The sequence below is a fragment of the Monomorium pharaonis genome, chromosome 4, assembly GCF_013373865.1.
Source record: "Monomorium pharaonis isolate MP-MQ-018 chromosome 4, ASM1337386v2, whole genome shotgun sequence".
Classification (NCBI taxonomy): domain Eukaryota; kingdom Metazoa; phylum Arthropoda; class Insecta; order Hymenoptera; family Formicidae; genus Monomorium; species Monomorium pharaonis.
This window is the reverse complement of record NC_050470.1, coordinates 24,590,953-24,615,088: the sequence shown is the minus strand read 5'-3', so window position 1 is coordinate 24,615,088 and position 24,136 is coordinate 24,590,953. Positions and strand designations below refer to the sequence as shown.

General features: G+C 35.2%; 2 protein-coding genes and 1 pseudogene across 9 annotated transcripts in view; 2 read left to right on the top strand and 1 right to left on the bottom strand.

Moving 5' to 3' along the window:
* The first annotated feature begins 482 nt into the window (after positions 1 to 482).
* On the top strand, positions 483 to 3,911 carry LOC118645259 (annotated as a pseudogene).
* Positions 3,912 to 4,661: 750 nt separating this feature from the next.
* LOC105829519 (PRKC apoptosis WT1 regulator protein) lies at positions 4,662 to 11,517 on the top strand. 6 transcript variants are annotated; one of them, XM_012668437.3, is made up of 9 exons: positions 4,663 to 5,087; positions 5,275 to 5,416; positions 5,556 to 5,707; positions 6,549 to 6,678; positions 6,855 to 6,951; positions 7,630 to 7,737; positions 8,480 to 8,520; positions 9,520 to 9,676; positions 9,792 to 11,517. In XM_012668437.3, exons 2-9 carry the CDS (start codon positions 5,400 to 5,402, stop codon positions 9,975 to 9,977), a joined length of 888 nt encoding a protein of 295 aa, XP_012523891.1. In that variant the 5' UTR covers positions 4,663 to 5,087; positions 5,275 to 5,399; the 3' UTR covers positions 9,978 to 11,517. The 6 variants fall into 6 exon arrangements, with proteins under 6 accessions (XP_028045579.1, XP_012523891.1, XP_012523892.1 ...); XM_012668433.3 differs by having other exon boundaries at positions 4,664 to 5,087; positions 6,825 to 6,951; XM_012668436.3 differs by having other exon boundaries at positions 4,665 to 5,087; positions 5,275 to 5,357; positions 6,825 to 6,951.
* A 304-nt stretch (positions 11,518 to 11,821) lies between these two features.
* The window catches only part of LOC105837938 (dual specificity protein phosphatase 10), a 41,790-nt gene continuing 29,475 nt past the window's right edge, over positions 11,822 to 24,136 (bottom strand). For all 3 annotated transcript variants that reach the window (XM_036285131.1, XM_036285130.1, XM_036285132.1), the window contains 2 exons: positions 19,129 to 19,560; positions 11,822 to 16,818 (listed from right to left, as the gene is read on the bottom strand). In XM_036285131.1, coding sequence (XP_036141024.1) covers positions 16,430 to 16,818; positions 19,129 to 19,560 — 821 coding nt within the window. In that variant the 3' untranslated portion in view covers positions 11,822 to 16,429. The remainder of the gene's footprint in view (positions 16,819 to 19,128; positions 19,561 to 24,136) is intronic.

The window sequence follows — 24,136 nt, the reverse complement described above, 5'->3', positions numbered from 1 at the left end:
TGGTTTAATTCAATTACATTTTTTAACTTCTTCCAAAATTGCTTTAAACATTTTCAATTTTTATTTATTTAAATAATAATGAATATCCCAACACCGGAAATGTCTTATTTTTGTTTGCCTGAGAAATAACTTATAAATGTATTAGAACATAGTAATACATGAAAAATTAAATTGGCTTTTTTCTCATTCTCGACCATTCATTATCATTATATGATTATATTTCATCTTATCGTCTCATATGACAGATTAGACGAACATAAACCAGTATGGATTGTTGTGAAAGAGAAAAAAATTATTTTCGATGTTTTCTGTAATAAAAACATCGAGAAGATGAATTTATTCAATTTTTAACATAATTGTCTGTATAATTAATAAATATTTTATTATACTTAAATATTAAATTAAAATAAAAATATTAATTTAAGTTGACTGTACTATTTAATCAAACGTTTATTTTAAATCAACTTGGCAACGCTGCTTGAATATACAGCTTAGCTAAGTCAGCAAGTCTTTTGTTCTCTACAACTTATATCTCTACAACGTGGAGAAGACGAGAAAGTTGCACAGTGTGAAGAAGCTCTCGCAAGTTCATGTGAGCATTCTTTCGGTTTAAAAATAAAGAAAAAAGTCGTCATTAGTATTACTACGTCTTTTCCGACAACTATTAACGATGGTTAGAACAAATATAATATAAATACGCGATCAAACTCAAGATGTGACGTAGTGCGCGATATATATTTCTTTCTCGTTCCTCGGGGAATACCCAGAGTAGAAATTTGAATAACTTGAATTCATGACTTCGTAATTTTCGTAAGTACGCATTTCTTGTGCAAAAAAGAAAGAGAAAGTAGTGTTAATCATATTTGTGTTTTAAATAGAGTTCTTTCATTCCTTTATCGCAATTATCGGAAACGTGTATTTATGGTAACGACCCATACAACGCACGATCGTTCTGAGGACGTGAGAGATGTCCGAATGTCCGCATGTCATCAGGACATTTCCAAAACGTTCGCGGGACGAGTGTGCTATATGGGATGATAAGCTGCCTTATTATATTGTATAATTATATTTTTTTTACTTCTATTACAGATACCTTAAAATTATATGCCAATTACATATTTTCTTTTTTCCTTGCAACAAAAAATTTCTTGTGTAACTTTAAGTGCTTTACAATTAGTTGTAATATGTTGTTGTTATATTACAACTACCCTTATAAAAATGTAATACTGAACAGTATTAAATTGACCAGTGATTAATACTTATTTTAAATATTAAAATCACTGCTGTTAGTACTTTTAATACTCAAAATAAATAATAATTACTGCCCAATTTAATATTGCTCAGTATTACATTTTTATAAGGATAATTTTTTTTAGATAATGTAAAAGAAAAATTAAATGTACAAATTTATTCTAATATCTACAGTATATTACAAATTTAAGTGAAAGAGACAAACCAACAAAAAGATACAAGAAAAAATTTAAAAACAAAAAATAAGGAAATATGGGTAAGTAATGCGATATCCTTTTGATATAATGATCCATATTTTACATTATTATTTTATAACAGACAATGGAAATCGGACACTGTGTGTGGGTATATTTAATAGAATGCAAAACTTCCCACCATTAACTGTCAGAGGAAATAACATTGGCAGAACTTGGTGTGCATGGAAACAGAAATTTTTGTCTTTTCTGCAGAAAGAAGATAGCAAAGAATTATATAAAAGTCAATGGACAGTTATATTGTTAATGTTGATTGGACCGGTTGGAGAAAAAGCATATAAGAATCTTCCTCAAAATAAAGCAATAGATCAAAATCAGACGAAAGATCTAGAAACAGTATTACGTGAATTAGATTTACACTTCATTTTTGGACTTAGAAAAAAGCAGGATAACGAAAGCATTGACAACTATATTGACAGTTTGACAGTAAGTTGAAATTTCATTATTATTATAACATAATTAAAACCACATTACGATATATATTGTTAAAATAGGATCTTAAAGTACTGTTAAAATTATTATATAACAGACGCTACTTTTTTATATTTTCTACCAAATTTATAATTATAAAACTTTTATAAAAATGTAATTAAATTAAAAATGTTTTTTTATGTTTTATATCTTTGAAATTTGCGCTAAAAACTTCATGGTTTTCAATCGCATTCTATATAATTCTTAAATTATGTATATCTTTATTAATTTATAATGGTTATTAACTAAAGATATATCATGACGAAAGATTTTATAGTATACAATAAAATAATAATTATTTATTTTTTGTATACATCATATTTAAAATAAATGTAAAAAATGTTTAATTATCTTCCTTTTTCTTCGACTGTTATCTTCTTTCGTTCACATTAATAATTTAGATGTCTTTTTTTAACAGCTTGTTGCTCTTGCAAGCAATCACAGTAATCCTATGAATGTCGTGAAGGAGAAGATTATAGAAGACATTAAAAATTACAATTTTATGGAAAAAGCTATGCTTTTGTACGATTTAAGGGAGATCTAATATCGTACTTACAATCGTTGGATCTTCATAAAATTACGCAATTTTGGCAACAGTGTGAGAAACTTATGTCGTCGAAGAATCATGAGGGCATACAAAGACAATTTCCTTGTAATTCGCAGTCCGAAATTGAATGCGTTCGTTGCGGTACCCATCATAGCAGGAATCGTTGTCCAGCTCATGGATTGCAATGTGACAATTGTAAAGGGTACAATCATTTCACAGATAAATGCAAGGTAAAATTCGTGTCAGACTGCACTAAATGTGGAACGCATCACGTTCAGTCACGTTGTCTCGCTTTCGGTGAATTGTGCACGAATTGTGGCAAAATGAATCATTTCTCGTGGTTGTGTCAAGTTCCTGTTGTAAAAAATTGCCCCAGATGTGGTAGGGATCACGCTATATCTATGTGTCCGGCACAAGGCCATGTATGCTCTAAGTGCAAGAAACCAAATCATTTTAAGGAAAAATGTTTGAGCAAATAAATAATGAACGAGAATAATATGCGGTATAAGTACTTTCTTAAAAGTTTTAAAGGGTGACAGTACTCAGACTAATGTTTCTTTTAATAACTTCTTTATTTATTCGGAAGCTCTTTCAAAGTAAAAGTGAAATTCTAACTTTTAATATTGAGTATTTTCGCAATAAGTCATAAAAAATTAAAATTTTGTTACAGTAGAGAGTATTTGAAATTCAAGAATATAATTTTGTCATCTATTCTATGAAGTACAGTTCAATTTTTTGATAACATTTTTTTAAATTATTAGTACATATCTTAGAATTTATTAATGCCTTCTGTTCATTTTGGATATCTTTGCTGTATAAAATTTATTTTCAAATTTATGAATAGAGCATCTTGCATATCGCAATATGGAAATAAAATAATGTTTCAATAATATGTTCTTTTTATAACAATATTTTTGTTTTCATAATATTATTTTTATTGTAAAATGTTATAGTTTCATCAAGAAGTTTGTTAATCTTTTATAAGAATTAGATATATAGAAAAAAGATGTATTTTTCGACTGATCTAATGTTAAAGTTTTTAATACTTTGTTATGTAAAAAATAACATATAACTTAATTTATATAACTAACATTTGAAACCTTACCTATTATGTTTAGATAATTAAACTACATGAAAAAAGTTGCATTAAAATAAGCATTATTGAGTATTACATGCTAATAGATTTTTTAAATTTTGTTTCTCTATGACTACGGATATTGTTTTTTTATAATTTTGTATCTAATATTAATCATATATCTATAATTCTAATGTTCTGCTGTATGTTAAATTTTTTATCATGATTTTTAAATATGTAAGCAACAAATGATTAACGTTTTATAATGGATTAATTATAAATATATGAACAATAAAGAGTTTTGCAAAATAAATTAAAATCTGTTTTTAAATTTGTATCATGTAATATTGCATTGTTAGAAAGAAAAAATACTGACTAATATAGTCAATGTTTTTTCTTTCCAACAATATATTAAGTATACTTAATATATTTTAGTTTTTTTTTCAAAATTATGAAATTTTTATCGAAGTTATTTTTATTAGAAGAGTGGATTTTGCGTGTTTATATATTTTTATGCGTGGTTTATATATTTTTAATTTATATATATTTGAAATTAATAAGAAGAAAAAAAGAGAAGGAATATAAAAACAATTTAAATGGCAAGTTTAGATGCCTGTGTCATTTAATGATCCACAATAATTAAAGAGCATGGCATATTTCAGGCTTGTCATTCAATTGCCTTTTCTAGCAAAATATAGAAACTACGCGCATTTTATTTAAAAAAATATATATCTTCAATGCCACAGCCATTTCGAGTTACGAAGCTGGGGGACAAAATGGCACGGCCGCCGTGTTTTCTGAACGCATTCGTTCATTGATCATTTGCCACGACGACGATGCTCGCCGGAGAAAGCCAAGTTAAACGAAGAGAGAGAATCTCGAGGATCCGTCTATCTCTCTCTTGCTCCTCTCTTTTTAGTCGGAGAGAAAAAGATAGACACAAGGCTCGACATCTCTCCTTCTCCGTCTGCGCGGTCTGCGTACCTTTCCATTCGACGCAGCCTCGCTCTCGGTTCGTGTCTACGTCTATGGCAGCGAACGGCTCCGTTGCGCTTTCCGAACGCCTTCCCGACATTCCTTAGCGGTTTCTTCGTGCCGTCTGTCACCTGACGTACTACGCATCGTGCTCGCTAGCGGAGGTGGGGGCGACCTAGCGCAGTGAAACAACAAGCGAGAAGAGAGCCAGCGGGCGGTCACCAGCGAATCCCGTGGCGATTTCCACGGCTACCCTCTACGTGATCTCGACGCGGCGAATCGCAACGAACCGCTACGGTGAAAACGCCGTTGCCGAGGTGGCCACCAGGACTCCAATCTGCCTGCCGCGGGCACGACGATCGATACACGACCGATCTCGCGGCTACGCTGCACCAGCTATGCGCCGCCTGTTCCGGCCGATGTTTATGGTAGTTGTTCACGTCGGCTGACAGCTGTCAATCCTACGTTCGGGTCGCCCGTGAGTCACCGGATCGGCAGTCGAGGGCCGCCTCAGGTGATTACCTCGTTCCCGATTGAGCAGCGAGTTTCGCTACCTGTGCACGTTGCGTCTTCCTTTTCCTTTCGTTTTCTTTCTTTATTTTTTGGTTCTCGCTCTCTTTCGTTTTCGTCTGCGAATCTTGTTTTCTCTCTCTCTTTTCTTCGAAGAAGTTCTCCTCTCGACTTCTCTACCTTTTTCTCAGAGTCCCACGAGACAGTAGTATAGATCGAGTGCAAATTAAGTCACACGGCGCCCACACGCGACGGGACATCGACTTCCCCGCAGGTATCACGCACGTCACAACCTACCTACCTACTTTTTGTTCAGATGTCCAGGTATTTTTTGTAAGGACCTATTTTTTCTTTTTCTCTCTCTCTTTGCACAACACGCACGATCTTGCGGCGGATGGTGCTGTGCTGTATGTACATTTTCGTTAGCATGCAACAAACATGCTGATGAACGAGTGGATTCTTGCGTTTGCAGCGATATCACCGGCATGGCGTCCAGCTCCGTCAGCCAAGAAGACTTCGACAACGATTTCGAGTTGACGTCCAGAAGATCCAGGATTAGGACCGCTAGGGCCAGGGTTGGCCCAGGGGCGAGGACAGGGGATGTGTCTTCCATAAGCTTTCAAAGTATGTGTCAACGGTCACATGCAACTTGATTCTCAAATTGCCAGACACTTGGCTTATTTAAATCACAACCTGAAACAAATGGAAGGATAATCAAAACAAGAAATTTGAAACCTTACGAAAGTTAGGAAACGATAAGGTTGAATTTTTTTTCTTTAAAGATTTTATATGAAGAATTGTCAAAGATGAAATCGAAATCAAGAAAATTTTTTGACATGTTAAAGTTTTATCTTAAACCTTCACAAATCTCACACAAACAAAGAAATAAGGAGTGCCACTTTTTAAATGCAGATCTTGTTAATATTTTTATATGGATTGTTAACTATTTTTTAGTTCTATATAAACTGCATATCTTTGTCACTTAAAATGCAATTGTAGATTGAAATTAGAAATAATATCTGAAATTAATTTGATCGTCAAATTTAATAATAAAGCTATAAGCATCTTGAAAAACTGAGGAACTTATAATATAATAAATAATTAATCTAAATCTGGAGAGTATTTTTACAAAATGCAATATTTATATATAAATTTTTGCAAACTTAAATTATTTGTCTAAAAATTAGATGTAAAAATGTCTATTTTGAAAAAAGTATTTTAGAAGCTTTTAGAAAGCTCTTAGAAGATACGGCTAAATATAAATACTATTTTGTAATAGTATGTAGTGAATCAAACAACTATGAGAACTAATAACCTTTGAGTTATTTTATTTGTATATATATAATATAGTTTAAGTGTCTAATAAACTGACTCAATTGAAAAGAAATGATTCAAGAAATCACGTGTGATGTCAATGGTATAATCTTATTAATCTCTAATCGTTTCCAACGCCTTCTATTTACAGAGAATACCCCCGATGTGGAGGAATCCCAAGGCGCTTACGACGCAAGTTCCAACTCTGTGCTTCCGCCTGAGCACGAGAATCCACAGAGCAAACCTATAATGAGGAAACAGGATAAACGCGTGACCGGCCGGTATGTAGATCGCGGATCGCATGCGCTTTACAAAGCTGATAGAAAATGATAGAAACTTATTGTCGCGCTTGGAGTGTCCATTAGCTAACACAGCATCTTTGATGCACGGAACTTTACGTAATAATACTTTCTGGATCTGGTTCTAGTGTCTTTAGTGTCGTATCCTGTTTGCATAGGCCAACGCATATAAACAAGGGGAAGCAGCAACGCGATCGACGGAAACTGCGAGAAAAACGGCGTAGCACGGGAGTCGTACATTTGCCGTCGACAGAGGTTCGCCATTGTTACCGTCAATCAATCTAAGTAACCGATCAAATTATAACGGAAATTATAGTACTAATATAGCTTCTCTAAAATTTTGAAAAAAATTCGGTCTTCAAAAATTATCGAGTCTCTAAATAAGATTGCGAATTATTGATTTTCTAGACATACGCATTGTTGAGATCTTACCTCTTACGATCTTGTATTTCTAGATTTTTAGAGGTTTAAAATCTATCTTTTTTTTAATTTTAAATATCTGTATAAATATACATGCACATAATTCTGTTTTTTTGTATCTTGAATTTTTGAAATTTGAAATCTTTAGCGTTTCAACTAAAATAGCTGACAATTCGAATCAATGATTAAACTAGATTTTATTCTTTCTTTACTATCAAGCTTTTGATAAAAAAATTAATATCACCTGTACAAAAAAAATTTGAAGATGAAAACGATTACCTTTAGGTCTTAAAAAGAAACCTCAACGTAACCAGTTTTTAAGTAACTTCTTGTATAGTTGCATAAATTTAAAAATGTTAATTAAAAATATTTTAATTAATACTTTTCATGAATTATATAACATAACTATGTGTGGCAGCTGTTATTACTTATGGGATATAGTTTACTTTATTCTAGAATGTTTAAATTTTGCAAAATTGTCTCGGACATTTAGTAAAATGCATAATTTCTCAGAGCACGGGAGGTAGTACAGGGGAAGACGAGGAGGAGCTTAGCGGCACTTGCCTTGAAACTAAGCACAACACGCATCACAATGAATTTCTTGATCACGAATTGATAGAAGTAAGTGCAGTCAATTCCTTTTTTACTTTTTATACAGACAAATGCGTACGTTAGAAAAGATTCGTATAAGAAGACCGAAATTAATTTACGCATACTTTATGCTCTACAGTTCTTTGTAGTCGACAAAAAAAGAGATTGAAGTTTTATATTTTATCTTTAGGCTTTAGTAGAATGGCTGATTTATAATTTCAAGACAATGTTTCATGCTTTAAATCTTTGTAGTAACGCATAATAATTGTATGTCAAGTCTTAAATTACAAATAGATTCACTTTTTAGTTTAAGACTAGAGACACAGGACAGTTATTGTGCATTACGAAAGACAGTTTTAGTCATAAAATTTTCCTTAATATTGTAAGTCAGTCATTCTGCTAAGATCGTACATAATTACGAATGTATAATTAATTTAAACTATTTTGTTATTAAAACCATTAAAACAAAAATTATTATTTATTTTATATATTTCACGAAAGGTTTAAAAAAAGTCATTAGCTGCAATTTTTGGCAATCTTATATAATTTAAATTGCAATCAAAATTACATAATAGAGATTTCAGTTAAACTCAAATTTTTTAAAATGTTTTTGAATGTTAATTTTTTTAAAACTAATAGTGTATACAATGATGTATGATAAGCAGAGAGAATTATTAAAATATCAGCAAGCTTAGAATTATTACTAGAATTTCTTATTATCACAAAGCTATCATTTTTTAAAAACAGTTACTTATAAATATGTATTTTGCAGGAGCGGAATGCCAGAATATATACACAAAGACGAAACAAAAGGTATATCATCTATATTCTTGTAATTAATAATAATTGGAAAACAATTAAGCATTTTTGTCATGGTGTAGTAGCTATTTTTGACTGTTTAATGAATCACAACTGCTTTCTAGGCACTACCGTACTTCATACAGGTCATGTATAGTTAGGCACAGTTGGTAAGTGCGTTACGTCGTATCGGAAGATTAGGCACGACCTGTATGAAGTACGATAGTGCTGATAGAATCTTGATTAATCGATTAACAAATTCTTAATCCAGTTCTCTCAAATTTTCCTTTTCCAAAACACACATATATATTTTTTTCCCAAGCATATTCCCTGACATAACTGATAATATTTTAAATATTAATAATAATGACATGATATAATAATAGCCACATAATGAAATGATTAATAAAAATTGAATTCGAATATGAAAGACTTGTTGCAATACAAAGGATATGAAAAAAATTAAGAATAATTAGCCAGTACTTTCTTTGATTAACAAAAAATTTAATTAATCTGTTTACGTAACAATATATTATTGCAATAATAAAAAAAAATAATTTTCTTGTTTCCTTGATTAGCATCGTATATAATATAAAATATAAATTTTTTTTTAAATAATTGCAATAGTTATAAAATAAAGAAATCAAGATATATGTTAAGTTATGTGAACAAAAATTGTACAAAACTTATTTCTTTTAACATTATATATACTTATTATATATACTTTAAATTAATAATCTTTGTCTTTCTTTTCAAACACTTGCTTATAAAATGTATTTTGATTAGTACAATAATGTTAAGATTTCAATTAAATAAACAGTGATATATATTTGTATCGTAATTAAAATACGTAGTACATATGTTCAACATTCTTTGTATCTGCATCGACGGTCGTGCCTAATGCAATTTATAAGTGGCATAATGTATGTACGATACTAATGAAAACTAACAATCAATATCTATACGATAAAAGTGAAACATGATTACATGCGATCATTGGCGTCTGCGTTTTAGTCATTCTGATTTGGAGGCCGACGACGAAGAGTTCGATTCTCTCAATCAATCCGACAGCGTTAATCAATCAGACCACGGCAATCACGAACCACAGACGTCTGTCAATGCGACTGTCAGACCGAGATTGCCGACACCGACGGGTGACAACCCGCACGAAGTGAGTAATAAGTTAAACAAAGAAAAATCCAAATATGGATAGCTTAGTAAATTTGTTAACAGAGGACGAAGAAATTTATTTTTTATTATATTTATAAATGCGATGCAATTTATAGCTGATCGAACGAGCGCAAGAGGAAAACAGGAGACTGCTATCCCTTTTAGAAGATCGGGACCATAAAATAATGGCACTCGAGGCTCGACTTTTAAAGCAACAGCATGAGATGGCCGTGGAACGAGATCGACTTCGCGAAGAGAATGCCACGTTAATTCGCGCGATGGCGGCGTTAGCCAGCAACTAATTCTCTTCGTATAATAAAGATTACGCCTTCGTGGCTCTTTGCTCTTTACGATAATCGCCGAGCTGCAGGATGAGCCATAAGTCGCGTATCTCGCCGATCCCCGGTTATCACGGTGTATTGTTCTTTTCTGATTTGCAAGAATTTTTTTTACTCGTCCTACGGAAACTTAATTTTCGCATCGTATCCTAATTTCTCAATTGGGAAATTTGCGACAGCCACAGGCTGAATGACTGAAAATCCGGTTACGTTAACTATTTTAATCATTGTTGATATTGTGATATATATTTTTTTATGTAATATAAAATGCAAATTGAGATCGTCGGACGATCTTACTCTATTGAGTATTAAATCAATCAAGAATCTTTTCGTTACATTTGCATTTTTGGAAAATTATTAAATCCACATTAAAGTAAAAATTATACGTTGCACTGTATGTCTTAATTGCTTTCGATTGTATGCTTCTCTTGTTCAATATGATATAAAATGATTGAAGGATGAGTTTATCCTTTCTCTCTGACGTTTTTGAAAACTTTATATAATATCTACGTGATCTATATTATTTTTGAATTCTCACAAAAGGTAAAAGGAAAATGATTCCGAGATATCATGTTACTTCTTTTTCTCCTCTCAATGGCTATAAAATTGTAAGATAAATTGTAAGTCGCACATCATATTAATTCTTACTTTGTGTTTAAATAAAGAGCTAAAATTTATTTAATAAAGTATATAAACGAATTAGCTTATAGTGAAAGTTAAAGAAACTTAGATTAATGATGATATAAGTTTAGATATTTAGTTTAATAACACTGAAAGTGTTTGTGCATTGCATTCTTGTGGTTGATCGATTGTATCTCTGACGCATGATTTATGGATCATCCTAAGCAATAAGAAAGATATACATAAGTAGAGTAAAAACTTTAGTGTGTATCGCAAATTGAGTCATTATAAATAAACAGATAATTCTCTAATCACAGTGTTAGCTGCGGGAAGTATAAATATATGTTTTTGCAAGCTGCATCGAGAGTTACATTTTGTAAAAAGCAATAGCAATCCTTCACTTTTAAAGATATTGTTATGATGATTAAATCGGCCATTATCACTTGCAAAGCTTTGGTCGCAGGCACAGATCGTACGTTTATTATCGATATACTTGCTATCTCTATTACTGATTAATTGCCTTTTTTCGATGTTTTCAATCAAGCAACAAATAGATAGACGCAATATTGAAACCACGTGAAAGTGCCGATTACGACGTAAGCGACTTAATCCGTTTTCTAATAAATGTAAGAATGGATATTCTATGTAAGTTTTATACTTGCAACACACGAAATAATGTAGGATTATGAATTATTTTATAATTTTATTATTACCATTAATATTATTATACCGTGAACCGTACAAAATTCTATATAAACACGCAGACAATTCTATTAATCGATGCATTTGATTAGGAGACCTTCGCGACAAACTTGTGTAATACGCGGGACGATGTAACGAGAATGTGTAAAATTGTTTAAAGAAAAACTTTTATTGCCAACTATTCAATGACTTTTCATACTACAGTCCTCATTCCTTTCGACATATTGAAGACAAGTAGACGTTTTTATAAAGGTAATAAAGACGTTTTATAAATGTTTTTATAAAGGTATTTAAAGAAGACTGTTTTCTTAGATCTTTGCTTCTCTATGTACTCATTGACATAATCATTCTGCATGGATAAATTTTTTTTTTATAACTTAATTTTTATTTATGTTGTCTGGCTTAAAGCAAGATAAGGTAGAGTAGAAAGGACTCGCCCGATCGGCGACGTATACGCGGAAGTGTGGCATTGAAACAGCCTCCAGTGTGAATCGGCAAAAAGAGTTTGCATTTTTATTCATAAAATAACTAAATAAATTTTTAATATAATACAATACTTGCACGCACATACGCAATATAGTTTACATCTTTACGCTAATGTTTTCCTAATCACTACGTAGCTGTACATTACAAATCGTTGGGATCCGATCATACACTTGGGATTTGTTCAGGTCGCATGCTCCAACATACTCCTATTTGCTTCAAAGCGCTCGTTGATCAATCGCATTAATCAGTTAGCGCGTTGAGGCAAATAGGTATGTTCGAGCATGCGACGCGAACAAACCTTTGGTCTCTCCCACCTTTAAATCAATCCCGGTTTTTTTTTCATACGTCCACCCTTCACTCTCATCCTTTCGAAATGTACGCTTTGATCCTTCGATTCGTTTGTCTCATTATCGTAACTTATTCCGCTAAAAAACCTCCGGGAATAGTTCGATTAGTAAAGCTTTACGTGTGATTTTTTTTCCAAAACGTTGTATAAAACTTCGTTAAAATACTTTGTGTCGCGTTTAAAGAGAAATATATCAATTGATTCGCAAGAATCTCCAAAAGACGCAAACATCTCGAAAGGGCAAGCGACCCTTCGCACACACCCTTCATTAACAATAAGCAGATACGACGACGTGCAATAAATAATTTGTCAGTTTAATCGTTTACACATCAAGTGTATTTATTTAATCGCGAAAAAACTTTTCGTGACTGATATAAAATTATTTCCCAAGAAGACTACAATTTTAATTTTAATTAAAGCAAAAATGTCAATTGTGGATTTAAGACTAAATAAAATTTATTAATAAATATGCAATAAAAAAAGTGAATGGAACTGGAAGTTGAATCAGATTAAAATAAAAAAATCCTTGTTGCTTTAAAAATTACATTTCGTGTTTTTTCCCCGAGCAGAAAGATCAACAAAATAAACGAAGTATTAATGAGTGCATTTCTTAAAAATCCGATTTCTTCTCCAGTCCCATCCATTTACTACAACGAACCTCAAGGGAAAATAAATTACGTTTCAAAGACTTACAGGACCAAATGACTGATTAATTAATCATTTTGATTACGCTGCCGTTTGATTAATGAAGGACCGTGATTTATCATAAGTCGTCGTACTAATTATTGCCAGTGTCTCGAAATAATACATACACATTTTATGATGCAACAGGTACTACGCTTCTATATCAATCCTCTCTTCTCCGCTCTCGATAGCTGGCAAGGTAACTAATTGTTTAAATCGTTTGTCTACACCGTGCGCTTCTCTACGACTATTTTTTTTTCAGTTCTCTGTCGTTTATCGCAAGGCAACGCTTCGCTGATATGTACCGTTTTTTTCTTTGTTTCAAGATTGAATTAATTAACCGAATTCATCGTCGTAGACAAAGTCTCTAAGGAACTTGGTTCTTTCTCTTCACCTCCTTTCGTCGTTCGCAACCTTCTCCCGCGATTCGCGATACTAGCTTCATCACGAAGTTATTGTCGGCTGTGTAATTAAGTCGTTAAACAAGGCGTCACCGCGACCGCATGATATTTCGTTGGCCGAACTGCGAGATTGTTGTCTGCACGGCGGTACAATTCTCGTCTATACTGCAAACCGAGCTGTAAAAGCTGACTTTTGCTTTGGAAGCAACTCGCTTGCGTCGCGTGTTTGGTCGTATCTTTAAGAGTGATTTGTCTGGATAAATGTGCATGGAGCGCTCATGTACAAATCCAACTAGAACTAACCCTTCGATTCCTATCCTCACAAAAAATTCCTTGCATCTTATCGTCTAATAATTACATGTTCTCCGCGCAATTACGATCATTACTCTCTCCCCTTTATTGTAAACTACAAGAGCATCTTCGCGCTTCGCGTCTCGCCTCATTCGCATCCCAACAAACGACTAGATCACGATGGTTGGACCTCAACCAGATCCTTAAATGCTAAGGGAGCTTAACGAACTAAGCTATTCTCAGTGAACGATATATTATTATTTCTTCTCTATCAAATATCAATCGCGCTGCATTCGCAAAATGCGGACACGGACAGGCGAACTTCCTCGCTTTCGATTAATAGTCTCGATCGATTCGCTTTATTGTACCCATGTTCTTCTCTCCTATCTTCTTAGCGCTCTCTTTTTCCCTTTTCCTCCTTCATTATCATTCTTTAATTCAGCTGAATGTGTTAACTAATTAATGATCATTTCAATTTTATTTAATAAACAGTTCGTTTCTTCCACAGAAGACCCACCATTAAATTAACATTCCGTGATGCTGATGTACAGGGTATCTCGAGAGAAGAAATATATTATACCTCAAAAGTATTTGCCTACCATAGAATTTACAATCTCTCTTATTTCAAATATCAACATTTCATTATAAAATAAAAAGTTAAAACAATTGTATTTTATTTGAAAATAAAACAAAATAAACAAACTCATTAATTGGTCTTTACTATCAGCTAAAGTTTTTTTTTTTTAAGATAAAAAACCTTATCTTTATATCTTGAAAGAAATATACGCATAGCATAGAAAAATTGGTGAAATATTTCTCTGAAAGATCACGCAACACGTAACAAATTTTGTGCAATGCTGTTGCCTCCTGCTTGGATTTTACATTTCCATTTATTTGTTTCCGTAATATTGCACAGCAAGATTGTCCTACATTGTTAGTACAATTAAAAAATGCTATATATGAATAGGCAAATACTATGAATAATATTGTATAAATAGGAAAACTGCGCGTTCTTGAAAAAAAAATCGCTTTTTTCGCTCATCACATTTCATTTTTTATTAAACACATTTCTAGATAAAAGCTTTTGAAAATGACACAAAATAATTCTTTACTCGTCCACACAAAATAAAATGTTAGCTAAAAACAATTAATATTATAAAAGTACATAATATTTCTCTTGGAATATTGTTTTTGCATCAGAAAAGATCTCTAAACTCAATTCTTCAGAACGTGCAGTCGCATCTATCATGTTTATCAATCCCACATTGAAAATTAATTAAATTGTCATTACTCATTAACGTGACTTAACAAAAAGTACATTATAACAATAAAATTATTTGAGATGAGACTCCATTACTACATAACCATTTTAGTTGAGAGACTAAAATCTCGATTCTATTGCCCTCGTGATACCCTGTACATGTTGAGTCGATGATTATCTTCTTCATAGAGAAAATAATTCTTCTACAAATTCATGCCTGATTTGCAAGAAATCAATTGAGAGGCAAGCGCACGTTTTACTGATTGGAAAGTGTTATGCCTAGCAGGAAGATTTAAGATTTCACCAATTTTGACTTATTTTTTGTGTATTATATTGATAATTTGATAAACTGCCCTTCGCCCCCTCTATTGATATAGGTTGTACCTATATTACAGTGCTACTAATTTATGAATAATCATGTTAATATGAAATGTTAAAATATATGTCTATGTAATGTTAAATAATATTTCACTAATAGAGATTCGCGGATTTCTCTCTAATAATCAACGTCATTAATCAAACTTTGAAACTATAAGAACAAATTTCCAATGTTTCGTTCTGAGTTTCTTTTTATGTTACGAGCTGCCTATAATTAATCATTGGAACAGTCACTTCCGCCGATTTCGCATCTTCCTTCCTCTTGCATAAACAATACCGGACGACAATCAATGATTTAATGAGAAGCTCGTAGGCGAGCACATTCTGCATGCGTTTCACTTGCCTCCCTATTGACTCGACCAGGCGTATTATGGAACACTGTGTGTCGTAAGTACAAGTTATGTTCACCGTTCGTGCGAACGTCATTTGAAAAATAAATAATCATTCGATTCAAAGCTGGAAGCGAGCGTGTTCAAATTCTTCTCACGTAAAAATACGCTCCCTGCTTTTTACGCTTTTCTCCATAGAGAAACTTTCTGTAACTATTTCTTTTTTCTTGGATATACGTATGAAGAAGGTACATCGCATTTGTAACGTTTCGAGCTTATTTTGCGTGTAGAACATATAACTAATTTTGGTACGTGGCACTCTCTAATAGAGAATAATAATTTAATTATTCATAGAGATAGTTCATCTTTCGTAAAAATACAATGTTCCTTCTTCACACATTTGTGTTCCTTCGAGTCCTTTAATAAGTCGCGATTTTATTAGTTCGGCAGTTTGACTTTACCATTTTCGATTGAATGGTCGTCCCGAAGGCACGGAATCTGGGGGAAAAAGACGTACTAATCTTACAAAAAAAACTTAAGGACCAATAATTTTTAGGCTGAAGAGCCTGAGGTAAAAACGCGACAATTCCGTCGTGCGACGTGAAGTTTGAGAAAACTGAAAATTTCGCAAATTCGCGTTTCCGGGATTTCAAGAAAGGATGCCGATGGCATCATTGTTCATGTTTACAGAATCTTCCTATGATTGAATCCAGTATCTTCGGAGACGGTCGGCCAATACTGCGAATTACGTTCGTTCATTGTCCGAGTTTGTCGCGAGGAGACGCAGGAAGGAGAATCGCTCTCGATAATCTCTCGGGATATGTTTGCGTCCTCGCGACGCACCGACGCCGTCGCCGACGATCCGGTACTCTCGAAAGAGACCAGAAGAAAAAGATACATGAGAGAGGAGCCCGGTCTCAGACGCTGCAGCCAGAGGTGACTACCTCTTCGCTGCTAGGCTGATGACTCCACCTGCACTGGTGACAACTACCCGTCGTGGTAGCTGTCGTCGACGACGTCGTCGTCGTCGTCGTCGTCGTTGACGTTGCTGTCGCCGTCGTGGGCTCCTCCGGCGCGGAGTTGGCGACGTCGCCGGACGCCCGCAGACCCTGCTCGAGCTCCAACAGCTGACCCATGAAGTTCAGGTTCGGACTGATGATCGGACGCGCGTTCTTCACCAGCTTGTACGCCTCCACCATCGACAGGCCTTTGTGCCGCATTATGTAAGCGATCGCGATTGTTGCGCTGCGCGACACACCAGCTTGACAGTGCACCAGCACGCTGCTTCCGGCCTTCCGCGCTTCCTCTGGAACAAAAGACAAATTGCGAGATGATGTACAGGTTTCATTTCTTTTTTATAATTGCGGTGATAAAAGTTATTTTAGCGAAGAAAAAACTTTCACTACAGCAATTTTACTTATCAATTAAGTATCTGTGACAAGAAAGTACCTGCTCTAATTTATTTCTAATTTAATAACTATCGTAAGTTTTCCTTAAAAGGATCAACAGAAATAATGTACAAAAAAACGGCACCACATTTCACAATGTAAAATACAATTTTCGTAATATTTTCAGATGCCTTGTATGTTCCATAGTCATTAAAAAACTATGCATATTGTAATTAAAAGCATTGCTGATCTAGAAGGTCACTCTATTGCAATGCTAAAGCATATGAGTTCGTATGTGTTTAGTTCGACACTTCCTTTGAGGCATAAGATTTCAAGATTCACGGGCTCTCTTTGTGCGGCGCATGCTTTTGAAAAAATATGAACGAGTCGAGCTCGTAAATGTTGAAACGAAACAGTCGTGAAACCCGAACGACCGACTCAGGTTATGCAATATATAGGGGACGCTATCGTATCGCAAGCGTGAGTCACTGCATCGCCCGGATCCTATGCAGACTATGCAAACGTTCTCTATCGTACTGCGAGAGAATTCGAGAGTGTACGACAAGTTGATTGCATTTTTCAAAAGATAGGTTTAATCGTGCATTTTTAAATTTTACTAGTTCCGGTGTAAATTCGAACACGTTACTACGTTATGAAAGAAGAAAAGAGATATTTCTTCTGTTTCTTACCGAGACGCATAACGCGAAGAAATAGCAAGTCCGGCTTATTAAAAAAAAAAAAACAAAGATGATACGTACACATAGATATTTTATTAATACAATTTTAATATTCTTAGGCCGATTATAAGAGAGGACTTTTCAACGATTTTTATTTAAAAAAAACCGCGTAATATGAAAAATCTCGATAATAAAAAAAAAATATGTATTCTCAAATGTCTTATTATACATATAGCATATTAATAATATTAATTAGAATCTTATATAAAGTCTTATAATAAAAGAAGAAAATATTCTTTATTTCTTACTGCGAAGATGCACAGTGAAAGATACAAGTTTGCATTAAAAAATAAAAGAAAAAGATAACTATTCGACATTGTCGAATTTGCGATTAAACGAATCACGACGCGTGAAGGAATGAGTTTCTCGAAAGTAAACTTCAGGATCGGATGCCCCGGCGCGCAAGAGGGTGCGGAGTCCGTTTATTCAACCGGCATTCCACCAGTTGCACGCTCGGGGGGAGGCCCGGTTCCCTCCATCCCCCCCCCTCTCTCTCTCTCTTTCTTTTCGTCCCTTTTCGAGCGCCCTTACAATCGCCACGCACGACTGCCGCTCCGTTTCCCTTCTGCGCGCGCGTAATTCCCTTCTCTGTCTCTCTTCTCTTCTCTGCTCTTCGCGGACGCGTAGAACAGCGCGTAAACACGCGAGAGAAGGAGTCGACGTCAAGGATGGAGAAGAGAGAGAGAGAGAGAGAGAGCGCAGGGTCAAAGGGTGAAGGGGGGAAGTCTCTTACGTTTCACGGATGCACGCGCGCGCGCATGACTCATGCCTTCATGAATGGAAGGTTCTTCTGGTCTCCTGCCGTTCGGGCGCTCTGGTTCAATGGTCCACCGGAAACGCCTGGTTACACCCTGTTTCCGCCCGTGGCGGCCTGCTACTACTTGCCGCGAAATAACGGAACGGAACGGGGCGACCGGAAGAAGAACGGCAGGAAATGCGCCGCCGGCGTAATCGTGGAAATTACGTTTAACCGACCGATCAAGTCACGTGGATTCGCGATATCGGGGATCGAAGATTAGCCGTTTCGACTCTGAATTATCCGAAGCTGTATGAAATTCCGTACAAGGGAAAGGAAATGTTTACTGCACAATTAGGCCTGAGCACGTCAAGCAGTTTTCTCAATAATGTTCTTCAATCAAATTTTGAACGAAGAGTTTGCCACTCTATAATCTAAGATACTTATAATTGCCCTAAAAATAATGATTTATGTTTGTGATTTCTGTTTGACATTAGAACTATCGATGATAATTAACGTATATGTATTAATTATAACATGTACGACATATTTGAAGGGGATGAAAGGGGAAAGCAAATTGATCGATTAAATCATTTACATATTACAACGGTCACGGGAAATCTAAAGAAAATTACTATAATAAATTTGTTAAAAGATCACAAACCAATTTTCATCACTTTGATCATTGAATCCTTGATCCTTTTCGACACGGTGCGAAAGGGAAGGGAAATTTTCAAGTAACTCGTCGCACTCACCGATGAAATCGAACGCTTCCTCGAAGTACTGCTTAAGGTTCTGATGGCCGGAATCCGAGGCGGGTATCTGCCTGTACGTGATACCCCGCTCCTCGTGGTAGCCGGGCAGCTGGGAGGTGACGTTCAGCACCCGGGTGGCGCCGAGGGCGCGCAGTAGCTGCAGGTCGGCGGCGTCCCTGCCGTTACCGAGATACAAGAACGGCAGCACGCGGGACGCCGGGTGGTTGTCGATGTCGGCCGGCTGCGGGGTCGGCGGGCCGGAGATGCTCAGCACGGGGCAACCTGGACCAGGACTCGTGCAGCCGCTCACCGTCGTCGTCGCCGTCGGATCGGCGACGGCGGCGGCCGCGGCCGCGGCGGCGGCGGCTCCGTTCGGCAGAAGCGTGTCCTCGCACAGCTCTCGGTGCCGCCTGTGAAACTCCCGGTGTCCACCTGAAACATTTAACGGTTACTTAATGGTAAAGTCGTCGATACGTTTTTCATTAATATTTTCAAAAATAATAATTCTAACTCGTGTGTCAAACTTTAAAGAAAACAGGGGGGAATGTCGAAGCGATAAACTTTTTTTTAAGTTTTCTTTTTGTTTAGTTATTGCAGGATATTGATCTCGCGAATAGCTCGTCCTCGAGAACATCTTTGAGTTTTGTTCAAATTGAGTTTTCAAAAAAATAGTTCGATTCTCAAGTTTCTCGCGCAATGCGAGAATTAACAAGAACGAAGACAACCGTAGTTGCGTTCAAATGTATATATGGAACATACACACAACGCTTGCCGTCGATAAGCAATGAGTACATGGTCGGTCACGATTCTATATCTGTTAGAAATGCTGGGAGAAACGTCGCCAGGCCAAGCTTATTGATTAACTCGGATATATACGCTCCGTGTATTCCGAAATAATTATAACTCGCGCGACGGTTTTACTCTCTATTTGCAGGCTCCTCATAGATCGCCGTATAGATCACCGATCATCTCCGGATATTTGCGAACATAGATGTTTTTCCATTTTGATAAAAAAAATGTCACGCCACATCAATCTTGACATCGCCAACTTGACGTTATCTCCCGTTGACGTTCTAGTTTAATCATATATTTGTGTATTTGAAAAGTAGCACGTTAACTCAAAACTACATATGTAAATCGTGATGAATATTTAATGAATGATTGATTAGATAAATTAATTTATTGTACTTAATTGTTTGCCGGATTACAAACACGTGCCATAAGTATCTCGTCTATATTTTAAGAAATCAGAAATGCGAAAATAGATTTACGTAAATGATAATCCGAAGTGACTTTTATCCAATTAACATAGTTAAAAATCACTATTATTAATTACGTATTGAGTATTATTGATTGGAATTTATTAGTATTTGAGATCATTATATGTATGAGGATTTACTCAACATTTTGCAAAAAAATGTTAAGAAAAAAAAGGAGGTATGAAAAGAAAATTTGTGACTAAGCCTCGTATCCTCGCTGAGGCGAGAGTAAAAATCTCACCCTAGGGTGACTATCCCCTAGAGCTAAGAATCAGAATATAAGACTTTAGAAATTCAGTCGATCGCACTAAGATCCTGGAAACCTGAGGTTCTCACATTTCAAAGGCATTCTGGGAATGCCTAGACGAGGATCCAAGGATACAAAAAAACGATCGGACTCTAAAAAGAAATTCAAAATTTAATTATCTCGGGATCAAACAACCGAAGCATTCGAGCAGAATTCGAATTGCTTCTCTGCTATTCAACAAATGCGAAGGAAAAAAGAAAGATTGTGGTTGTTGTACACCATGGTTAATGAAACTTTTTAATAGTGTAATCGTTTTATTTATCCATTATCCTTCGTGGAGTGTTAATAAAATAGTCAAGTTTGTCTTTCGTGTTCTGAGACACCGAGGAGATCTCAAAAGCCTGAGGAGATTTCGAAATGTCTGCACATATGTATTATTTGTATTACTAGAAAATTTAAAAAGCTGTTCAGACTTTCGTGAATCCTCTCTGTACGCGGACTTACGTAAACCCCAATTGTATACAAGAGTCGCATAAGCGAGATCCAAGATGAATCTCGGAGGGTGATGCCATCGTCTGAAGACGTCTGGGGCTCGATTCTTGAATTCATTCGCAAGAAAACGTATGCGCAAATACCCGCTCTAACAGAAAAGTTGCAAGTTTATTGGTTGAAAGCCATACAATAGCCAATAAATTTTCAACTTTTCTGTAAGAACAGAATTTGCGAATACGTTTCTCTTGCGAATGAATTCAAGAATCGGGGCCCTGGTTCGCGACAGAGCGACGCGGATAAGGGAGGGTAGGCGCGGGACATAACGCGGTGGGACGGGGAGGAGGGGTGAGGCGAGGGCACGGAAAAAAACGGGCGGAAAGGGAGAAACGACGGGAGAACGACGAGAATAAACGGCGGCGGATAAAAATAAAGGAACGCCGTGAAAAGGAGAGAGAAGGCGAGGAAGAAATGTGGGCTAAAAGTGTCTTCCTCTCCTGACCTGCGGCTGTGCTAAGGCCTGGCCTGGCTCAACGATGACTCACTCCGGCGGACTCAGCCCCTCTCGTCCCTCCCTCCCGCCACGTTGTTCGTCGGTTGGCTCTCTCGCGAAGCGGCCACCAACCCCAAACTGTCGTCGCCAATCATTATTCTAACGTTGGCAGAGCGCTCCTTTCCGATTTCAAATTCAGCTCTCGTCGCGTGATAGCGCGACGATTTCAAACCGAAAGTTCCCGACATTGGAGAGGAAAAAAAAACAGGCTGATTAACATTGATAAAAATTCCCTGTTCTCATTTTTTTTTTCTCTCTTTAATGTCAAGACTGTCACGAGATATTAGTTATGTCGGCAATAAAACATTCCATTCACGGAAAATAATCAGTTAAAAGGACCCATATGTAATTTTTAAACCCGCGACTTCCATTGATCCAGTTTTCACATAGCTTTCATCGATTTATCTCTCATGCTACGATGGTCACACGTTACTAATATCGCGAATTCCCCCGCGTAATTTCTCTAAATATTAAAGATGTTCGGCATCACATAACATTAGAAAGCTTAACATATAAAATTAATATAAAATTTTTTACGATAAAATTTCAAATGTTCAAAGTAAGAAGCCCGCGATACGAATATAAGCGTAATCTAAACATTATTAAATCTTTAGTGATTTATGTTTTCAATTGTAATAAAAGAGCACAGTAGGTGATATATTTCATAAAAGTGAGGCAAAAATTTACATTGTTGTAAAAGTGCAGATGAGAAGTCGGGCATTGTGAGAGATTATAATGTTCAAAGCGAGAGAGCCGTCTGTGATCGTTACGGAAAAGCCGAATGTGGGTTACTTTATTTAGGTCGGTGCCGCGATCGAGACGGTGGTGCGATTTACACGGTGATCGCGCAACGGTCGTCGCACCCGATGGAAGAAATCCTGTTACTCAAACACCACGTTTCTTAGGCAAGGATTCGAAGCGGCGTCGAATCTCATACGCGGAAACGAGAATGTTTACAGCTGCGGAATTCGAGTCTTTTTGCTGATACCGGGAATTTTTGTGATTACACTTGCGTAGCGTGTCGAAAAGGGAAGGACGAGCAAGCAAAACTAAGGAATTTCGCAAGGCGCAAGGAATTTCGATGAAAGCAAGAGTCATCGAAATACAAATTGCAAAATTATCAGTATTAAATATCAAATTGAACAGTGGAGGCGACCGACTCGACGTGTTAATGATTATCGAGCTGTGTGCAATAATAGAAAAATCTTTATCAATCAAAATTCTTCGTTAATTTCAGCAGAATTTCAATTTGAAATTGAAATGGAAATAATATTTTTCTATCATTTTTTTTGCACACAAAAAAAGAAAGATTAATTACTAAAATACTCTTGAAATGTAATAAACAGAAGCAATAATTAATAATTCTTTGCAACGTGTATAGCGCAAACAAATTTATGCGATTAATAATAAAATTTAGAGTAAGAAATTAATTAAATAATACAAACTATTTCCATAAGTTATATATATATATATATTTAAATACAGTAATTTTATCCTTTAATTTGTAGTTTTTAATCATGTATTTCAATAACTAATTTGAAAAAGTCTTCTCACATTTTTAGCGTTGAATATATCTACAATAAGACTTATGCCGTTGAATTTTCCCTAAGGAAAACCGCACTAATTTGTCAAAGATGATTAGAAGAAAAAAAACATGATAATTCCGCATTACGTCTGTCTAAGAGGAATTCTAAAAGGAATTATCGTTTTTCTTTCAACCGTCTTTAATAAAGAATTTAAAGAATTACATAAATTACAAAATTATAGATATTATAGAATTACATAATCTTGTCGTTTAGTTTTATATTAATTTTATTAACTATATTAATTTTTTAAGCTTTCCAATATTGTGATGTCATATTTTTAATATTTAGAAAAATTATGAGGAATACGCGGTACTAGTAGTATCGTAGCATAAATCATTTGATTTATTATCCACACACAAACACACACACACGCGCGCGTGCGCGCGCTTGTGTATATCCTTAGCTACGTAATTCTTTAAATTGTTTGTCAAAGATGAGGTTAAAAGGAAAAACACGAGGAATCCTCTCAAACAGAGGTAATACGGAATAATCGTGTTTTTTTTTCAAACATCTTTGACTAAGAATTTAAAGAATTACGTGTCTATAGATATCTAAATCCAAATTTCTCGTGTAAATATTAAAGGATAGGATTATCTATAATTTTTTAAGATTTATACGTACAATTTAGCCGAATTTAAGGATCTATTCGATCAAGACAGAAATCTCAAGATTTTCAAATCATCAATCCGCGAATTTTGTCCCTGAACTTTCGCGCTTGAGATTTAAGATACGGGTTTTGTTATCAACAGATACAATCGTTATACAAGAAATATAATGATTTTTACTAGTATATACCCTACTTCGGAGAGAGACATCCTGTAAAATATCTGCTAAATCAACCGATACATTTTCTTTTACGATAGGAAGACCGAGA